Source organism: Amblyomma maculatum, chromosome 4, assembly GCF_055883805.1.
Source record: "Amblyomma maculatum isolate TAMU_Amacu chromosome 4, ASM5588380v1, whole genome shotgun sequence".
Taxonomy (NCBI): domain Eukaryota; kingdom Metazoa; phylum Arthropoda; class Arachnida; order Ixodida; family Ixodidae; genus Amblyomma; species Amblyomma maculatum.
The window spans coordinates 79,047,646-79,067,893 of NC_139347.1; the positions used below are offsets into that span (position 1 = coordinate 79,047,646).

The 20,248-nt window shown below is 50.1% G+C and overlaps 2 protein-coding genes across 3 annotated transcripts in view; both read right to left on the minus strand.

Annotated features, from left to right (window-relative positions):
- Positions 1 to 20,248, minus strand: part of Shrm (shroom) — a 483,537-nt gene that overhangs the window by 368,313 nt on the left and 94,976 nt on the right. The window contains exon 1 of one of the 2 annotated variants that reach the window (XM_084602016.1): positions 3,462 to 4,400. The exons of the other annotated variant lie outside the window; for it this stretch is intronic. Within the exon in view, the coding sequence (XP_084458142.1) occupies positions 3,462 to 3,508 (47 nt within the window). The 5' untranslated portion in view covers positions 3,509 to 4,400. Of the gene's footprint in view, positions 1 to 3,461; positions 4,401 to 20,248 lie in introns of those variants that run through there. 2 annotated transcript variants of the gene reach the window in all.
- LOC146191504 (uncharacterized) lies at positions 18,892 to 19,902 on the minus strand. The gene has a single exon (XM_084599718.1). The coding sequence runs from the start codon at positions 19,900 to 19,902 to the stop codon at positions 18,892 to 18,894; it is 1,011 nt and encodes a 336-aa protein (XP_084455844.1).

Below are 20,248 nucleotides of genomic sequence, written 5' to 3' on the forward strand. Positions count from 1 at the left end.
GGCAGCCGCCTTTCGGGATCACGGAAAATTATGCGCCGGCCCGGCTCATACCAGGAAAAACATTATGTAAAAATGTGAGGCACTGCCGGTAGTTACGCTGCGAAGGGGGGAGGAGGAGATGCGACGCCAGCAGCAGCACGCGCGCGGGCCCCGAGCGGCGGCCGAGACACGCAGCAGCTACGGCACGTAGCAGCAGCTGGACACGTCGCGTTCGTTGTCGCGTGCGTCGGCGTGTCAGTCGCACGCAGGTGAGCGCATGGCTCATCAAGAGCGGTCAGAATTAAATTGAAGATGCGCAGTCGGCGAAAATAATACGAAAATGTAACGGAAACACTGAGAAGCTAACATCACAGTGAGAATCGCAACCAAATTGTGCACAAGAGGTAGACAGAGCGCAGGAGAACATTGACGGAATGTAGACTAATATCTCAGTATGTCTTCTATTTTTTGCCCATTTCTTATTCTTGATTCCCGCTAGAATGTCATTAACTCGAGTTATTTCTCTCACCCACTCTGCACGCTTGCTATCTCTTAACGTTACACCTACCATTTTTCGTTCCATAGCTCTCTGGGTTGTCCTCAACATAAGTAGAAACCTTTTCGTTAGCCTCCACGTTTCATCCCCCATAGGTGAGTACACAGGGCATGTAGTGCGTAGACAAAACAACGGATGGTCGCTTAGAGCAACAAATTGGATTGGAGCGTAGAAGGGGGTGACAGAAAGTTAGGTGGGCGGATGAGGTTAAGACGTTCGCAGGGGTCAATTAGATGCAGCTAGCACAGGACCGAATTAATTGGACGAATATGGGAGAGGCCTTCGCCCAGCAGTGGGTTATAGTCCGGCTCATGATGATGACGTCTTTTATGCCCCTTCATATAAGGAAGTTGTTCCAACATTTTGTTGCGACTCACCCATCTTAGTATGAAGGTGAATTAAAACATTCAGGTCGTTGAAGACGTTATACATAAGTGGTTATTTAACACTAGTGATATCAGTTCTCCGAATGTTATCCAGAACACCTTTCTCAGATCATCATTGCATTTTGCAAGAGGCCCAGGTGAGAGCAAAAGACATACGAGTCCTGGACTGAGGTTCCCTCCAAACACAAAGGACTTCCTTTTGAGCTAATAAATATTTTTTATCATCGTCATGATGCTTGTGTTTTAATTCCCCTTTCATTTGGCTAAACTAAACACTGTAGCAAAGGGGGGGGGGGGGGGGGGGGGAGTAATGGACTTCTTTTGCCTATCGCTCTCATCGCGAGCCCCTTTTATGTTGACTAAAATAAGAAATTGGCAATACCTCGAAAACAACTGATGTCTGCAGCATCTTCAGGAGGTGCAAGTACCGTTAAACGTCAACAGTGAGTCTTGCACGCGTAGCTCGTCGATGAGACAGACCGGTGTGGTAGGATATTGTCTCGCTGCGCTTCTGATCATTTTATGAAGTTGTGTATTTTCCTTGTAATACTGACAGCTCGCACAGAAAGTCATGCGGTCCCATCGTGACAACAGACCTATAGTTTCTAATTCGAAGTGGGGAACTTTAGGCGGAATTATCTTTGACACACTCGCTGTTAAACGCACCAGTTGGCTTCAGTCAATTTTCTCAATTAGTATTTCGTTTCGAAGAATTATCTTAGAGGTGTGGCCAATCAAGATAATTATTTTTATTACTATTATTATTTTGTTGTAGTTATTGTTGCGGAGCTGCGTGTGCTGTGGTGAAGCTGTGCGGTCATTCCGGCCGTAATGAGACTATGAGCTCTCACGAAAACTGACCCTGCCCGACCATGAAGAAATTAGTTGCACCGACGCATGTCGATGAGGTGTGACGTCAACTCTCTCGAGGGTGCATTCGTTGGTGTAAATTGCTCTCAAAGGCAAGCGGCGAAATAGTGCCGCGGAAGTAAAAAAGAAAAAAAAAAAAAAGCTGACTGATGGGACCACAAACGGAAGTTAACTATCAAATCATGAGCAGGGGGTCGTCGGAAACGGTGCGCCCCAATTCCAGGTCGGCACTCTGTCTTCTCTCGAGGGCTTCCGTACTGCGAACATACATGCACACCAACACAGTGGCGAGCCATATACAAGGCTGAGAGGTTGATACTGAGTACACTGTCCAACGCGCGCTACGCTGATTACCTTCGATGGTACGGGAGTTATCAGGGTGAAATCAGAATGGGATTTACTTACTTCCGCGTATAGCGGCAAGTAGGAAGGCGTGCCGTATTTAAATTGCGCCATTACCCGATACGCAAGTTTATTTTAGGTCCGCTTTAGGCGGGCAAGATCAATAATGCCACATGAATGTATTTCTATACCTGTTACGAGTTTCTGCGCAATCTTCACTGCAAGACACCACGATTATTCTCATCTGCCCTATTGTCATCCTCAGTCTCTCATTCCACAACGCACGTAACTCACTGAAGGATGGAGCTGAACACTGACTCGAAATTACCGCTAAATAACTCGGCCTTTTAGAAAACCAGGGAAACATATGTCACTGAAAAGCAAGGAAAAAAAAGAAATTGTCACCAAGGCAACAATTTCACCGCAGAAGATGGCGAACCGTGGCCCTATAATAAATGTACGCCGGAACTAATTGATAGATTCCCGGTAGCACACCCTATTACTTCAAGCCACTTTGGACATTGATGGGGCCCTTACTTTTGTCGTGCACGAAAAAAAGCAGACATATTGAGGCAGGAAAAGATGATGCCCCAAAAAAACGAATGTGAAAATAGCGCAACAAAGAACCGGCATCATTCTTGGTCTTCATTGATTATAATTTTTTAGCTATGATCGCATCCAACTTCCCATTGTTTTTGACGGGAAAAGTTACTCGCGGAAGGTAATCACTATTGTTCCCTGAGCAAACGTTTAGATCGAAAGCATGCGTGCCTGAATGAGTCAGTTACTCTGCAGCAGCGCTTTACTGACAGAGTACCCCGCCAAGACCGCACCGAGGAGCTGCGTGACCTGGAAACGGCTTCATGAGGCGTGTTCCAGCGGTGGCATTGAGCTTGGAGTAATTGTCATTCCCTGCGAGCCTCGTACCAAGTCGGCATTCAGAATTGATAGCTTATCGGGGGGGAACTGGGTTAGGCGACAGTCGCACATTACAAACGACACGGCATACGCATTCGTATGATCAATCGGTAGCACAATCATTGATGGTGGCCCATCAACGCGTATCAGGCCTCAATCCAACACGCACGGCACAACGTCGCCGTCAATTAACCCAACACTCTCTCCAAAGGAATGCGCCGAGTGCGGCGCCTGTCAGGGAGACAATTCGCGAGCTTTTATGCGGGATATTCTGATACGGTGCACGTCTATGAGTTGCACAAATATGCATGTGCAAGAGAACGCACACTGAACAAAAGATTCTGTGATACCCCTTAATTATCTTAACTGAGGTCATTCAATGCCCTGAGAAACAAACACTGTGCACTTACTTTTGCTTCCCAGCGGCTGCACCGAGAAGCCTGTTGAGGACATTCATGGCTGGGGCATGAAGTCCCCCGGATTTTCCGGCGGCCGGGCTTCTATACGGAAATCCCGGAGTGTCGGCGACTACGCAGACTTCAGTCAATCGCGATTCTTGTCACACTTCTCCCTCGTGGAAAACGCGAATCACGGCGGCGGCCCAGCTCACAGGACCAACAGACTCTCTCATCGAGATACCGTGACGACAGCGACAAAGCGCGCACACCGAAAGACACGCTCGAGGAGCGGGAGGCGACGACGCCGAAGCCGCCGTTTAGGCGCACCTGTTGCTGCTCCACAAGAGAGAAAATACAATCAGGCCTCGTCGCGGCGCGCTCACCGGCGAGCGCGGCACGTATTCCGGGGTTCGACACGGGGAACGCACACTGAACACAGCGCAGAGACGGGCCGACGAGGAGCTGCAATCCACGGCTGCGGTCGACGACGACGCAACACGACGGCGATGTCGCTTATGAGGGACTGCGCAAGATTATCCAGTCAGAGAGCGCGGAGGGAGCAAAAAAACACCGGTCCTACCGAGCGACGGATGACACTGCACACCGCCGAACCCTCTGGGCACAACTGTAGCAATACAAGTGCGCGCTTAGTGGTCGAAGTCGTGCACGGGAGAGGAAGCACACACACACGCACTGGCCGCGATGCAGCACCGACAGCGTCCGTCAACGGCCGACGAGAACCTGGAGGCGTCGTCTCTCGGCGGGGCCTCCGAGTTGGTTGCCCCCGGAGAGCAGCGAAAATCTCGGGGGCAGGCGGAATTGAACCTGTCGGTGCGGGGGGCCTTCTTCTCGCTGGCGGCACGTCGAAGAGGAACGCGACTTCGCGAATGGAGCAGGCGAAGACCGAGTTTGGGCTGCACTTTAGGCGTCCGCGGAACTAACTGCCTCTACATGGCTGGCGCGGTCTGGCAGGAGCGCAGCCGGCACGCAGCACGGTCGGTGGCTGCCGTTGCTCTCGGTTGCCGGCCACAATGGCGCCGGCATGCATCGGCTGCTGTCGGGGAAGGGATACCGGTCGGCGGGGCCCTTCTCTCTGCGGGCGAGGGGGGGCACCGCTCCCCCAGCCGGCCGCCAGGGGGTCCAAGGGGCCGACGGTCTTCTTGCCGCCTTTTGTGTTGTTTTCGAGCCGCCTCCGCCGCCGGAAGGGTCGGCCGAACAGCGCCGGAGAACGGCGTCCACTCAAAACCTAATTCCTCTGCAGACCGGCGCATGGGAACGTACTTGGACCACCGTTTACTGTCAGTCCGTCTTCACTAAAGATCTTCGCAAACTCGTTAGCGACAACGTATACAAATTAGTAAACATGGAGACGTTAGAGAATCTCGTGCGCTCAAAGCCTTTGTTCAAAAATCTAGCAATATCGATGACGCGGCTACGAAGCTACCTTGCGAATGCTGTAACGGTAGCTGACTTCCAGAAAGACCGGCGTGTCCTAGTGTCGGTGCTACTTCCTTATTAAATCTGTTTCTTGTTCTTTCGTTCGTCAGAGTGATTCAAACGCTACAGCTAAAATATGTATAGAAACAAGACTATGGCAGATTGCAAACAGTGCCGAGATTTTTCAGCATGAGCTGCAAGTCTCCCCAGCACTCATTCGAAGCGTAAACGTTCACTACATTGGCGCACTTCACAGAGTGCACCTGTGCGGCTATTTGAGAAGCTTCATGCAAAATGTCCTGCTTCTAGTCTCCAATTTCGTGTGCTGAGCACGATCTTTGTTTGCGAATTTCTGCGCTGCAAGCCAGCTGAGAGCGTTAATAACCTCTCACGTACGGGTTTTGCGTGTAGGTTTTTACGGGTCATTCAGGCGCGGCAGAGTGCTTCGCAAACTGTACGCTTTTTATTACAAAATTACGAACATGGGCGGCGAAACCTTTGGCACCGTGCAACTTGTAATACGAATCAGCCGCTGCATCTGAAACGCAACAGTGGGCTTCAGACGTCTGTTGACCAATCTGGCCTTCGAAGACGATTTCGATTACGCAAGTATACAGTGCGTCCATTTATTTTTTTTTTATTTTTTTTTTTTTTTTTATATTCCAGGAGCCCTTCAAGTCACTGCAGCGCCTGAAACACTAGTTGCGCAGCTTCTTGTCCACGCCCGAGGCAACCTGCATATTTTTCAACAGCTTGCGGCCCTTAGCAAAGGACCGCCCCCCCAGCCGGCTGGTCCAGGAAAACCTTCCCCCGCCGAAAAAGGGAGACGATCAAAGGACAGGGGGTGGGGTGCAAAGTGCCGCCGGTCTCACAAAGGCTAGACGGGTGCGCAGGAAGAATTCCTCGGGCACAATGAAGCAATACGGAATGCAGCCACTGTTTCCTTTCCTATCATTTTTTTTTTTTTTTTTTTTTTTCATGCTCCCCGCAAAGGCAAGCATTTGCGAGGAGCCTGGTCCGTCAACCGGAGAGGAAGTCCCAACTTACTTGTGAAGCGCCGCTTTGAATAGTTTCAGAAAATGCACACGTATTCAAAGTGGGAAGAAATACTACTGTTTGCCAAATTTGCGAACACCGCAAGAAGGAGCACCGCAATGAATGCCGTTAGCATTCTCCAAAATGGGAAGAAAAAAAAGAAAGGAGAAGAAAATTCAGCACAACGGAATCGTCGCTGCTCAGTGGCTTCACAGCAAGGATGCCCGTTACTGACACGCTCTGCCTACCCAAATTGCATGTGTGGATGCTTCCGCGATTTCTGTACGCCCTACAGATGAGCATTACAGGTCTATAAGGTGTAACTAGATCGATGAATTAAAGTGTGTGTAGGTTAACATGCTCCTCGGAGATTGCGTATCCGTGACCTTGCGTAACTTTGACAATGAAGTCTTAGCAAGCCGCACGGTAAATACTTTGCCTACGGTGCTTGACAAGGATGGCAATACTGCAACGCGTAAACGCATTTGCCGCACAGGCATCCGGCTCTGCTAAATATAGGGTTTATGGCGTGTCTGAGTTTGCAACGATGGAAGAACCACAGATGGTCTTAAGAAGAAAAAAAAACAACAAAAAAACACGATAGTTCTTCTCATGAACGCCCGCTGAACATTTAGCAGGTAAGCATGGCACTGCGGATCCAGGACGCGAGCAGAACAGCTATAGTTGGCGTGTGGCATCCTCCGCCCGTTTACGTTGGGGGAAACGTCGGAGGCCGCGCTCTACAGCAGGTTCAACATGTGGTTCAAGAGGGGCCCGCGCCGACAGGAATTCCTTCTCTATTCACACTCCGTGTGACCGCGCGGATTATCCCAGCACGGTGGGAGGCCCTGGCGCAAGGATTCTTTTTTGCGGTTTTTGCGCGCGCGCGCTCGTGGATGAGCGTAGGAACAACCGGTACACCAGGCACGCCGCCACACTGCATGCCAGATTTGTTTTGAAAGCTATCCCCGCTGAGCTGCTTTCCGGAGCTCAACGTCCTGTATCTGTTGTGGCGCTCACAGGTGCCTACGCCTGGTCGACATGTATCCAGTGTTCGAATTAGCAGAAAAAAGGTTATTCATATCTGTTTCCAAAAATAGTTTCAGAAATACACCGCGCAACAAAGTGCAATTTGATCTTCCTCCTGACTTGCTTGTTTTTATTTATTTATTTATTTATTTATTTATTTATTTATTTATTTATTTATTTATTTATTTATTTATTTATTTATTTATTTATTTATTTATTTATTTATTTATTCCTTTCTTTCAGGGACCCCGATTTCCAACAAACGAACTTAATAACCCCAGAGCTTGTACAGTACACATGCTTGGTTCATTTCGCTTCAATTACGGCTCTTCACAGTGAATCACGTTGGTGCACACGATTTCTGCCAAATATATTTCCAATGGTTGGTTGTTTAGACATTTCCACATTACGACCGATGCTGCTGCAGCCTGTAAGCCGCTGCACGAAAACTGCAGTAGCAAATTTTTACACCACAATTTAGAGCACTGCCCTAACAGTAGAAAACAAGCAAGTTACCGAAACTTCTGGCGGAGATCCATTTGCCGTTTCGCGAGCCACACTTTGAATAAGAACGAGTGAAATTGAAGCAGCAAACGTAATCAGTTCCCGCTCCTGATAAGCTAAACCAGTGGCCCCACAGTGGCGCGGAGAAGATCCTAGCGCGAACCTAAGACCTACTTTTGGAAACGCTCGAAAGTTCGAGGACAGTCCATCTTTCTGAAAGCTGCAGCGGTACATGTACCGACAATTTGGCGCTAGCTGACGTACTCGACGTAAAAATGATCAACTCGTTTTCTTGACCCCTCCTTGCCCCCGACTGCTCCTTGTTTTGATCCCCCACCGTTCCTGGTGGCGTAACAGCCGCTCCTGACTATGCACGTCATACAGGGATCGCAAACATGAACTTCGACAAAAAGAAATAAAGCAATGTCTTCACGCGTAATACAGTTGCGCCGCGCGGTATAACCTTTCGAGTCAAACACCGAATTGACTATGGAAGAGCCCGCGTCTGTCAGGGCGAAGAATCGCCTACGCCCGGTTTCCATCCACACGGTCAACCGTGTATGTAGGACTCGCAAACTAACAAAGTAACCACACGCGCGTGCACCTAATACGCCGGAGCCCTCGGCATTGATCCTGAAAACCCAGCAAAGGTAGCTTGTTCCTCCTTCCAAACCACCCTCGCCCCCTCGCCTCATGGTTCCAATGGCCGCGCACTGCCGAGGATATTGGCCAAGAAGTATCGAACCGTTGCAGCAGATTTCAAAACAAAGTAGGTCGCCGCCGCGCTGCCCAGCTTAGATGGAGTGACCAGAACCGATGATGGAGACCTCCGCATCGAAACAACGCGCGCCGGCTGGTGAGGTCCGTGGTCGGAATTGTTGCCCAGAACGCGTATCCCAGCTTTCAGGAGCGCTTCCGTGTCATCGAGACGAATTGCTTGCTGCCTGCCGCGTCTCGTACGGGGGCTCCCTCATCGTTATGCCGCCGCGGTGCCCTCATCAGCGCGGAGCATCGCCTTCTCCTCCCTCTCTCTCCTTCCTTCCGCCCAGTCGCAAGTGCTGCCGCCGCTGAGCGCGCTTTGACGCATACGCGCGGGCGTTCAGTCAGAATCGCGAGCGGCACACGGGGTACACATATGAATAGCATGAATAAATATGTCGGGCTTAACAAGAGTGAGCGGGAAAAAGGCAGCAATCGCTCAGACTGCGCCCCCTGTCCTGTCCCAAACCAATGAGAAACGGGAGCGGGATCCTTGAGGAGGCGAAGGAAAAGGTACAAAAGCGGGTGGCACGCCGACAACGAAGAACTTGGAACTCGCCGGTGCTTTCATTCTGGGGGCTCTCCGACACGTCCGCGCTTTTTTAGCGAGGTTCGAGGGCTAGGCTGTACGGCATGACAAAATAAACCAAGACAGGAAAGAACAGAAGGTCATGAACACGGCAGCAGCCCTCGCCGAATGGACGCCGACACTCCGGCTAGCTGTCAACGTGCCAAACTCCATTTTTGCTGTCGTTTGCGGACACTCTGTCTACCGTTAGTGTGTGACGTGTACGTTTTGCGGCAAACCGGAAGGCACAAGTATGCGCGGCTGGAAACGGTCTCGCGTGGCAAAGTGCCCGGTCAGGAAAAAAAGTAGAACCGCTGGATAGCCACTTGTGCAATTGTTTTCCGGCTCGTTTGTATACACACGCGCTAGTTTTCTTTTTTTTTTTTCTTTTTTTTTTAAGGAAAGGCAGAGGTCACAGTAGAGACATTTAGCAGAGCGGGAACGTACCCATGCCGGTATAGCGGACGATTTCTGAGCACGCGCAGTGGGTCCCTTGCCACACGCCAGTGCGCGCACAGGAGACGTACGTGAAGCGTTCACGTGAGAAGTCAACGTACCCGACGCGCATGTCGTTTGAAACCCTTTAGTTACACATTCGCGACGCACGCCGCACGTCGTTCCTAGCGCCATCTATTAACAAATACAGACGCTGTTGCAGCCACTCTAATACAAGACGAGTCAAAAGCAAGCCATTGATCCAGCTTCAGTATAGCCATTCTAATACAAGATGAGTCCAAGCCAAGCCAGTCTCGCGAGATTCTTGCTATGGCAACAGCAAAAACTACTTCGTCAGGCTTAACAGCTGCCAAATCGCCCTTCTATCTGGAAAGCAAAAGCGATTTATCGATTGAACCTTTATGTAAGGGTAAGAGTTGGGAACATTGAAGGCGAATACAACAATTTAGAACACGATATCGCGTCGAGGAATTAGCGAAAAAGCTGTTATCGCTGTGAAGCGGGTGCTCTGGGCGCCGCCATGTTGTCAACGCTACGAGTACGCCAGCAACGCGAGGACCTAAACGTGAAAATCCGAATCTCATGTACATCCGCGAAACTCACGCGGACCCTTCACGTTCTGCGCATGCGCACTGGCCACTGAAACTAAAACTGTCTACTAGATAGCGTTAGAATAGGGGGCCACATGGCTTGCCCCCCCCCCCCCCCCCCCCCCTCACCTCTTCCCCAAGGAGCTTGAGGCGTCGAAGTGCACATGCGCATGGGGTCTGGGGTTAACGCTTGGGCCGGCCCCTACATCGTTCGCCCCAAGCCGTCGTTGGGTCGCTCGGGTTACGGCAACATGGCGACGTCCGACCAAGCCGCTCGCCTCGGCACACATTCGTCGTTACCGCTTCATGGTGTCACGCGTTCTCGGCAAACGAAAGGCCAACGAAGCTTGTGATATGTCTCATGATGGTCCGCACCACCAAATTTTAGCGATAGAACGCTCTATATTTTCTGATTGCTTCCGGATTTACCGAGCTGTTAGGCTTAGCAAGTTCGCCTCGCTTGGTTGCTATGGGGACGAGACGTCGAAGAGCGCGGAAGTATAGTGCTCTAAATAGCGGAATGTTCAAATCAGGTTTCCCGGCTCAGCCTGGATTGACTTGGCAGATTTCGTCTTTTCTGATGAAAACGGTTTATATAACTGGTAGTATTAATATAGTTTTGTACACTAATTGCACATTTTAAAGAACAAAATAGGTTGTTGGCTTTTTTATATACTCGCAGGACGTACCTAGGACTCGGACCGTGGAATTTAAGTCCTCGGTAGCCAAAGTGGAATTTCTGTGGCTTAAGTGTCAAGTTAGCGGATCGAAGGGCTTCGAGTGTACTGACCGCAGGCGCTTAAGGTGCTGTGTAAACGATTCTGCGAAGAACATCACGTCTTCGAAAGACGTTGAAGTGAATCGGCTCCGCACTCGCAGGACGTATACCTAGGACTCGGACCGTGGAATTCCACCTGTACCGGCTCTGTTAAGCTAGCCCTGTCACCAACATCGTGACAATATTTAAATGCTCTTTCATGGTTTACCGTCGGGGCGCTGCAATCGACGAACGTAAGCCCGCCTGCTCGACTAGCACTTTGAGCCGCGGCACACTATTTTCTTGGATACCCCATGGGGCCTAGAAGGAAATAGTGAAAATAGTGTAGGGGGATTCAAGGCTTACAAGCCTTGGATCCCCCTATTCTAAAACTCCCTAGTAACTATAGCGCATGCGCCGTAACCATATGACAACTAGTTATTCCGAGTCAGAGAAGAAGGGAAGAATATGAATAAGGGAAGAGAAAAGAGGGAAGAGAAGAAGAAGAAAAGCCGATGAAATTGAGCAAGAAGATTCGGAAGACACCAGAAAGAAGTGCCGAACCATACAGTTTGCAGCTAGTGCATCGGCAACGAGAATAATGTTCGAGTCGGACTTTGCGAACAATCCGTTTGGTAGCTTTCGCTACGCATACCCAGGCTTAACCGAGCTGAGGCGCCATCAGTACGTCTTTTTTTTTCAACGCGGTATGGGGCTAAAGGCCCCGCTCTTCAGAAAATTGGGCGTTGCCAGCATTGCGAGCGAGAAGCCACGGACACGGCTTTAGCAAGATAGGAGGCGGAGATGGGAATTGAACCTGCCAGCACTTTTGGGCGAGGAGTAGCATAAGACACACTACGTACTCCCAGTCCATACAGGCACATCAGCGTGGTTTGGTTAAAGCGGGGCTTTATAGGTATCTATATTTCTGTTGTTATTTCACATAGCTGGGTGGCTTACGACTGCACGCATGCTAATGAATGTGAAATATAAAGGCACAAAAACAAGGGGCTATAAGATTAAAAGAGAGAATACGTGCATGTATACACGAACGAGGATCCGCACGAGTACATGCTGCAGCCGGGCGCCATTCATACCCTTAAAAGCGACTTGTAACGCCCTCCTCCCAATCCACCAGTTTTTATTGTATTTCCTGCCGGGCTTCGCCGGTGTCATATCCTTCAAGAACAGATACTCAATCACCTCACTGCACTTGCGTGAATTTTTTCTCAGCTTCAGTGTTTCACAAACCTCCACTGACATGTGCAGTGTCCCACGCCGCATATGAGGTCGTCTCTTTTAGCAACGACTCAATTTTCCTTAAGCGCAGGGCTCGAAGGATGCCGACACAGCTTTCTGGGGCTATATGAACGATATACCGAACGGCCAAAGCAAGCATAGGTCATTCTTGTCACCAGTTGCTTCCGCAAACCTGTTTCACTGAAACAACTATTATATGTTCAGCCACTACAGAGGTTTAGCGTAGCAGAGACATAGCGACGCTTATCCTAAAAGCGCCGCAGACTAGCATATAGAGTAGCTTTCGCAACAAAAAAAAAGAGGGGGGGGGGGGGGGGGGACGACTTCGGGGGAAGATTATAAGTTTTGCTTTTAATGCTGCAATGGCTACAATTATGGACAGCGCTAATGGCTCTCATAGGGCTCCCTTTGACGATCTTCGTTCGTGTACATGCGCGTTGCCACTCGCTTAACCACTATTCTCTTAATTAACTCATTAGCATATACGTCATAAGCTACTACATCATGTGAATGACCACCTGGCAGAGAGAGAAAACCCCGCTTTAACCAAGCCGTATACGAATGTGCCACGCGCGGCTTCGAGCCAGCGTGTCTGAGTCAAGATCCAACGGTTCCACGGGCTCGATTCTCCTTTCAAAGGAGCTTGTCACGCTCCTGCCAATTCGGTCATGTCATGTAACATCGTAACGGCTGTCTCAAATTATGCGATTCTTTCCGCAGCGGAGTGCGATTTCAGCCGCACAGCGGCAGACTTCCAACCCTTCCAACGAGTTGGTCGCGCGCCGCATGCACAGTCGCAGCGACCGTCGCAGCGACCGTCGCGAACGAAGCGGCCGTCGGGCAATAGCATTCTAAGGTGTGACATCACAGGAAACAACATAGCGAAAATTGTCTAAACTGCATCAGAGGTCATTTTCACTCGGTTTGGAGGCGTTGCTGCCGTGTTCGGTATGAACTTATGACCGGGTAACTCCGGTTCCTGTTTTCGGTTGAGCATCCACCAATGTTTCGAAGTGGGTGCATTCATTGCGGCGTTTCTCTTCGTTAGGAGGAAACATTGCTCCAAGAGAGAAGGCGCCGCCGATCACAACCGCTTGACTATCCACCTCATCGGACTCGCGAGTTCTTGCTTCTATCAACTGTTTCGCGTTCCTTTATTTTTCCGAGAAGCTCAAGGAGCAAGAGTATATTATAGCGTATATTAAAATGCGGGCGAGCTGAAGCAATGTCGAAAAGCGCGCTAAAACTTAAAAAGAAAATTTAAATATACCCTTCTTTTATACAGTACTTCATATTTCAATAAACGGTACATAAACAATAAGCATGTTCTACATTTGTTATTCGCAAATTATGCCGATGCCGCTCGTGTCGCACCGACAGAAATCGCAGGCACCGCAATTATCTGAAAGGGCTCGATTGGCGCCGCAACGACACGCGACTGGACCCAAATTTTTCGTGCGCGTCGCATCATGTGAAACGGCCATAACGAGACACAACATGGTGACACCTGTGCCACCTGACAAGCTGCCGAAAGCATACTTGTTATTGTGCTTTCATGAGGCCGACGCTGGATTTTGTGCAGAAATGTGCCTTTAACATTGTCACATCAACTAACACCGCAGTCACCAAGCGAAGCTCCTTTTAACGGCATAATGAGGGGCCCAGTTCTGCGGAGAATAAGGCGCCATATTTCCCACAGAACTGTGCCGTTGCGTTAACACCGTTGTTGTAACCTTCCATGGCGGCGATAAAGCTGAATCGCCGTCTTCACCACGTTGTATTTCATTCATCATTCGATCCTCAAGCCAGTTCGCAACTTGAACAAAGTCTTGTTCAGCTTTTTACTATAAAACAAAGTCTATAGAACTGAATGCGCGAAAATCCCAACTACAGAGTTGTGCGAATGCCGGGGTGGCGCAGTGGCTACGGCGCTCGACTACTGTTCCCAAGGATGCGGGATCGAATTCCGGCCTCGGCGGCCGCTTTTCGATGGAGGCGAAAAGCAAGGCGCCCGTCTGCTGTTGGTCAAAATTTCCGGAGTCCTCCACTACGGCGTCTCTCATAGCCTGAGTCGCTTTGGGACGTTAAACTGCACAAACCAAACCAAACCTAAAGAATTCCGAATAGCGAAACAAATATCCTCATACTCCATTGCTTGAATAAAAAAATTATAGGGGGCACTTTGAACGACCAAAGTGCATGAAGCGAAAGCCTTTGTTTGAAACGCCGCTGATTGCTGCTTTATTGCGTTTGCTTCTGTTGCTGTGTTCGAGTGGTGTGGCATTCGAGGAAGTGTGAAATGAAAGGAACAGCACGGACGCCTGAATCGGACGCCCGGTGCACGGGGTAAGCTTCGTATATGCGTAAATCTTTTGGTGAAGTCAGCGGTCATGACCGGAAGTGACGTCATGGTCGGATGTTACGTCATGATGATGTCACCTGGTTATGACGTCACAAATTCCTCGGTATCTCGTGAAATCTCGCAAAGCTGTGTGACACTCCTCGCGGGCGCACACACGCACGGACGGACGGCACTCATGAGCCTATAAAGGCTTTCGCCTTCATAATGTATGCTAAACAGTAATCAAGACGAATCGATTACGTTTTTAAATTTTTGAGTACTTTCAAATAATTGACGCGCCGTTCCATTAAACCGTACTTTTCTCTAACAACTGTTACCAGAGCAGCCCACACTGGCCCCGCGTACGGTCCTGCCGCGATCAGGACGCACCTACTCAAGGGCTCCTCCAAGCTAGCGAGACGCTGAGAAAACGAGAAATAAACCCTCGAAGAAACAGGAAAGCCGGCGGAAGAATTAAATAGGAAAGAGGTGAGCATTTAATACGCGAGCCGAACGACGACGTCGCTGCCGTCATGGTGCGCGCATCAAACGAGGAAGGAAAATTCAATTAAACGATTCCCCCCAAAAGAGTTCCGTAATGAGTCGGAGGCTCGAACGGGGGGATGTAATGGATTGCATTAAATGAGTGAGCGAAGGCACTCTTCCTCGTCCCAACTCTCAAGTCTTCCTCCTGCCCTGCGTGTGAATGCTGCCGCCGGTCGCTCGTCAGAGGAGCGGCTCATCAGGCCCGTCGGTTGCTTGACGGCCGCAGCTACAGCTTGCCTACGTACAACGTGGGAACTAGCGGAAACTGGCGCGCCGGGCTGGCGCCGCCAACTGGCCGCCATGGAACGCGCGCAGCTGGGCGACCAGCGCCCTGTCTAGATAGCTGCTGTCCGTCGACGGAGGGCTCTTAACTCAAGCCGCCCTACGTTCCGTGTGCTTTCTTCATTTCGTTCTTTTCTGGCTGGGGCCCTATAGCCCAGTGTCCACTCTCTGTAAAGTTACTAGACGAATGTCATCGTCGTCATCATACCTCAAGGTTCCTCGGGATGCCAGGTGGCGCCGCTCACGAAAGGTGGCGGCAATCAACAATTCGTTCGGAGGACGCCATATTGAGCCATAGGGATTGCATACACACAATAGAGTATGCAATGGAAACGTGGTATACTGTATTTCTGTTTTAAATAAAACTTCGATACCTGGCAGTCGTATACTCGCATTGGCCCTCATCTGGCCCTAGAGAGTAGGAAAGGCTGCGTTTCGGAATATTTATTTATTTATTTATTCATTTATAAGTGCCTCATATGGCCACAAGGGGCATTACGAGAGGGGTTATTAAGTCAGCCGTAGCGGTCAAAATTACGAATATGTCTCTACCCCCTAACTGCGGAAACACGTCAGGCGTGTTTCTATAAGTCAACATAAAAAAATTAGGAAAATTATCTGCTGTCAATTTCCAATTCCTATTTTCTCTCCCTGCTCCGCTGATTCACTGTAATCGCTATATCGCTTTCTCTTCATCTACTGATTTGTTTGTGCTTCGACATCGCTGACTGTACTGCATCGTCGCAAAACAGTGCTAGCTTGACGCGCATATGCGTCAAGGGAGCGCAGATATGGGATGTCATGGCTAATATGTAGAGGTAAGCTGGCTGTTGTGCATATCTGCTTCAACCATGCAGGTTCGCGCGTTTTTGTACGGGTTTGGTGCTTAACATTGAAAATATTATATTTTCGCCTTCTGCCGCTCTCTGAAATGTCAAAGTCTTAAAGTTGAGTATAGGAGATAGATGCAAAAGGCTGCCAGTACGAGGGCTAGCAAACGACCCATAAATGACAATGCAGCAAAACAGACATTTGAGCAAGTTGGCGCATTTTCGAAAACTTTACCAGCGCTGCGACAGGTGACAACCGGCAACTGAACGTCGCTAAAAAGTACCAGTGTAAGACTCAAAAATAGTTAATTTATAAGCAATTACACACTACACAGCGCATGATAATTCATGTCGTCTCTTCCCAGCGGCCTCTGCGCATTGTCTACCACTGTGCACACCAGATAATGTATTTTCATGAGGTAAAGCTTTACCTCTGTGACGGCATATACCGTATGGCGCACGCTGTAAGACAAGAGTGGTGCGAGCGCGCGTGACGAGAGCGCGAGAGAGATCAAAAATGGCCGCGGCCGGTTGTCCTTACCCACTCACGTCCTGAACCCGAAGCCGAATAAGTGGCAATCTTCTCATCTCGTGATCTATACTTCGCGCGAATTCCGGATATCTCAACCACAAACAGCAATATGCAGATTACAACGCTGGCATCTAGTGGACAATGGTTCACCACAGAAGGGTTTGCGCGTCTTACGGTGATGCGGTGTCAGTTCTATAGGACCGGTGTGGACTTCAACTGAATGCCTTAAATATTGTCATGCGTGCAATCAATCATACCCAGAAATATTTTATAAAATTCCGAAAAGGTTTCTGAACGTAATTTGAACAAGCAAAACATCCTCGGTTCCCTTTGAATCGAGGCTTCAAGATTTTTTTTTTCTTTTTTTTTTTTTGCAATTACGTTGTGCGCCGTTATACGGAGCGCAACATGAGCCGTCATGTGGATGAAGTCCGTACAATGCCGCCGAAAGAAGCGGCCGAGAAAATGCAATATTGGAGAAATAGGAGAAATGGGATATCGTTTTTCTATGGCTCGCTGTGAGCACAGGACCAACTCGAAATGCAAAGTTTAGGCACTGTTTGGTACTCGTCTTTACCAAAAGTATAGCGAGCAGCCCCTCCGACCGCGCGGAGCTACAGGGCCGAACGGCGGCGCGGTGGTCGCCGCCGGTGGCCGCTCTCTCCGGCGGCGAGTGTTAAGTGATTGACGTAAGGATGATCTCTAGCTTTTTTTGTTGGGGTGATAACACTCATGGAGGAAAAAACGTGTTTTCTTTCAGAGCGGTGCTCTTTGGCGCCCGTTCCTGCGTTTCGCGACGTCGTCGCCGTCGTGCCTCGTAACCAGCTCCGCCCCCCTATTCCTCTGTAGTGGAGACCACGCGTGTTCTCCGATTGCTGCGCGCGCTCCTGCGAATATAGCGAATGCGCGAAGTCAATACACCTTGACACACGATCCTCCAAGAATGCGTCCTTATTATGAAGGGTATACCTACGATTTTTCTAGTTATATTGAACCTCCCGCTGAACTCTCACGATGTTTAGACGAGAGCCTTCCGCGAGAGCGAGAAGCCTTGGGTTCCAAACGTGACCTTGTATGGCGCTTGAAGGCTGCATCCGACGTTTTAAGCGAGCTACTGATATGATACCAGTCTGCAAGTGGGACCTGCACTATATAATTCAAGTGGTTCGGTAATAGCGACTAACGCTGAAATAGTTCGCAGTCCTAACGCCGCGAGTCCTGTTTTCTGTTCATTTAGAAACATGTTTCCGTAAAGAAACGCCCGCACGTATTATGAAATTGAGTGATGTATGTTCGAGGTGTGAGAGTAAGATTGTTTCAAGCCTTGTGAAAATGAGTGATACCGGTGAATGCGAAAAAATTATTAAAGAGAAATGCATTACGCAAATTCGTACGCTAGCAAATGACGCGAAGTACAGTACGCAGCGCAACAGCAGGGGCGCTTGAATTGGCTGGAAACCTTGCCCGATTTTTTTCCCAGCAAAGCCGGTCGCGATGAAAAAAAGAGCGGGAACTGCAGCAAACAGCGCATTGAATTTTGGAGATACGTTTAATGCCTTACTTTCCCGATATTCCAAAAAGAGCAGCAAAATAACTATTTGCCCACTCGTTGTTGCGATATGCAATGAAAAGCGTAAGCCAAAAAAAAAAAAAAAAAAAGAAAAGAAGAACGTTGAGCGAGTTATGCTATGCGGCGCGCCCTTCGTCGGTAGCAAAACGCTCTCAAGACGTCAAATCAGACGCCACACACGATTACTCGCTTACTTTTTGTCATCCCACAAAGGAGAGGGAGGGAGCACGCCTTCAATATGCTCAGGACAGTATATCAGAATATTTCACAGTTGTCTCTAATTGCTTATACCAGCGCTGAAAATAACACTGGCAGAAAGGAAGAGGAGGATAATGCGGTATTAGTAACTGCAAACCAACCAGCCCCAATCTGCCGAATTGCTCGCAATTACTATAAAAAGAAATGTTTGCAACCAATTGTAAGGGTAGATCATTCCAAATAATGTGTGCAGAACATTTTCTAACAATATCCCATAGGTGCCTCCCAAAAGTGCTGCCCACCCTCCCTCAAAGAAAAAAAAAACGAAAAAAAAAACCTGGCATGCACCTATTCGCAAGAATTAAGCATTTGAGCACGCTATCGCAGTGAATTCAATGAGTTCGTGAGATAGATTAAATGCTTCTTCTTCAAGACATGTTAATAGTTTGTACAGAACTTTCTATTCTTCCTGAATTGAATCGCGATCTGGGCACACAGTTTCTACCGACATGAAATTTTACTTAGCCCTTTAAGTGGACGAATCTGGACAAAGCCGACACTTTCTCTCAAATTTATTCATTCGTTCATTCCTTTCAAAATAATCCTGCGCTTCATTAACGCAGTGCGCTGTGGATAAACTTCAGCCTACACTGTTCGTTAAAGCAGACGAGGTGCCGCAGAAATGAGCGGGCCCAGAAGCCTGTCTGGTGAGCCCAACGTCGAGGGAGCACCCGTCCCAGTGCCATCCTCAACGTCCCAGAGAATCCCTGTCGTCTAGCACTGCTGACGTAGCGACGAGCTTGCGGTGGCGCCTATCGATGATGGTGTGGTAGAGGGCCACCAGCCCCAGGAGGACGCAGCACGCCGCCAGCATAGCCCACGCCACGGAGTCTACGCGGAGCGCGGTGAATGCGCGTTCGCCGGCGCGAGCGGTGCGAGGTTCGGCCACCCCGGCAGCTTCGGGCACGCAGACGCCGTCCACGTCGCTGTAGCCGGCGTCGCAAAGGCACACGCCGCGGCCGCAGTGCGCGTGTCGGCCGGGACAGCGCGCCTGAGCGCACGGCTCACCCAGCCGAGCCGTGGGCAGGCAGTGGCCCGCGGTGCGCACGAATGTGGGTCGGCAGGTGCAGACCTCGTCCTGGCACCACGAGTCGTTGTTCGTGCACTCGTGGTCGAAGACGCACGCGTCCCCCAGCCGGGAGCCCGCGAAGCACACTCCGTGGAAGGGGTCGCGGCGCGGAAACGCCTCCCGACAACGGCACACCATACCCTGGGTCTCGTCCAGTGCGCACGAAGCCCGGTCCCGGTGGCAGAAGGTGTGGAGCGAGCACGACTCGACGCCAAGATCAGCGAGCACCGAGTAGTTGGTGCGCATGTGCGTCTGCTCGCCGCCCTTCTCAGGCTCGAGGATCTTGCAGTGAACGACTCCCTCGTGGGGTGAGTCGGAGGAGAGGCGAAGCAGCGAGTCGCGAACGTAGAAGCCCCGGCCGCGCTCCAGGTAGATGGATCGCGAGCGCGAGCTCAACGAGACGTTCGAACTGGCCGGGTGCTCGATCCGCCAGCGGAATCGCACCGCGTCCCGGGTGGCCGCCGAGCAGGTGAACAGCAGCGTCTTGCCTACCGCATTCAGCGGCTGCCTCGGGAACAGATGGTAGTCGGGCACGTGACTGATGTCGCCTTGGTACCACTCGCGGGGCTCATCGGCGGATGCGGCCGACCACAGCGAGGCGGCCAGGAAGACCACGGCGAACGGGCGCATTCTGGTACCCTGGGCTGGTTCCACCTACGGCGATGTTGTTCTTCGAAGAGCGCGCGGCGCAGATGCACGAGTACATGGTCCCTGTTTCTTCTTCGTTGAAGAACGCTTAGTCGTGCTGTTTCACTTATTGAAATTTGTATAGGTTTTATGTTCCCCGAGTGTGCATTCTAAATTAAATATTGTTGTGGGTGCCTCGAAATACTCCGTTAGTTCCTCGGAACTATAACGGCATAAATTGTATTGTTCGGCCTACTCCTTGAAAACGCTACATTTAACATCGCAATGCAATCCGTTCAGCCCCATTAAAGACCAAACCACCTCTGAAACAATGTACAGCAACATAGCA

What these genes read in the sequence shown, in the direction of transcription:
- LOC146191504 (XM_084599718.1), bottom strand. Translation starts at nt 19,902, where the DNA reads ATGCGCCCGTTCGCCGTGGTCTTCCTGGCCGCCTCGCTGTGGTCGGCC.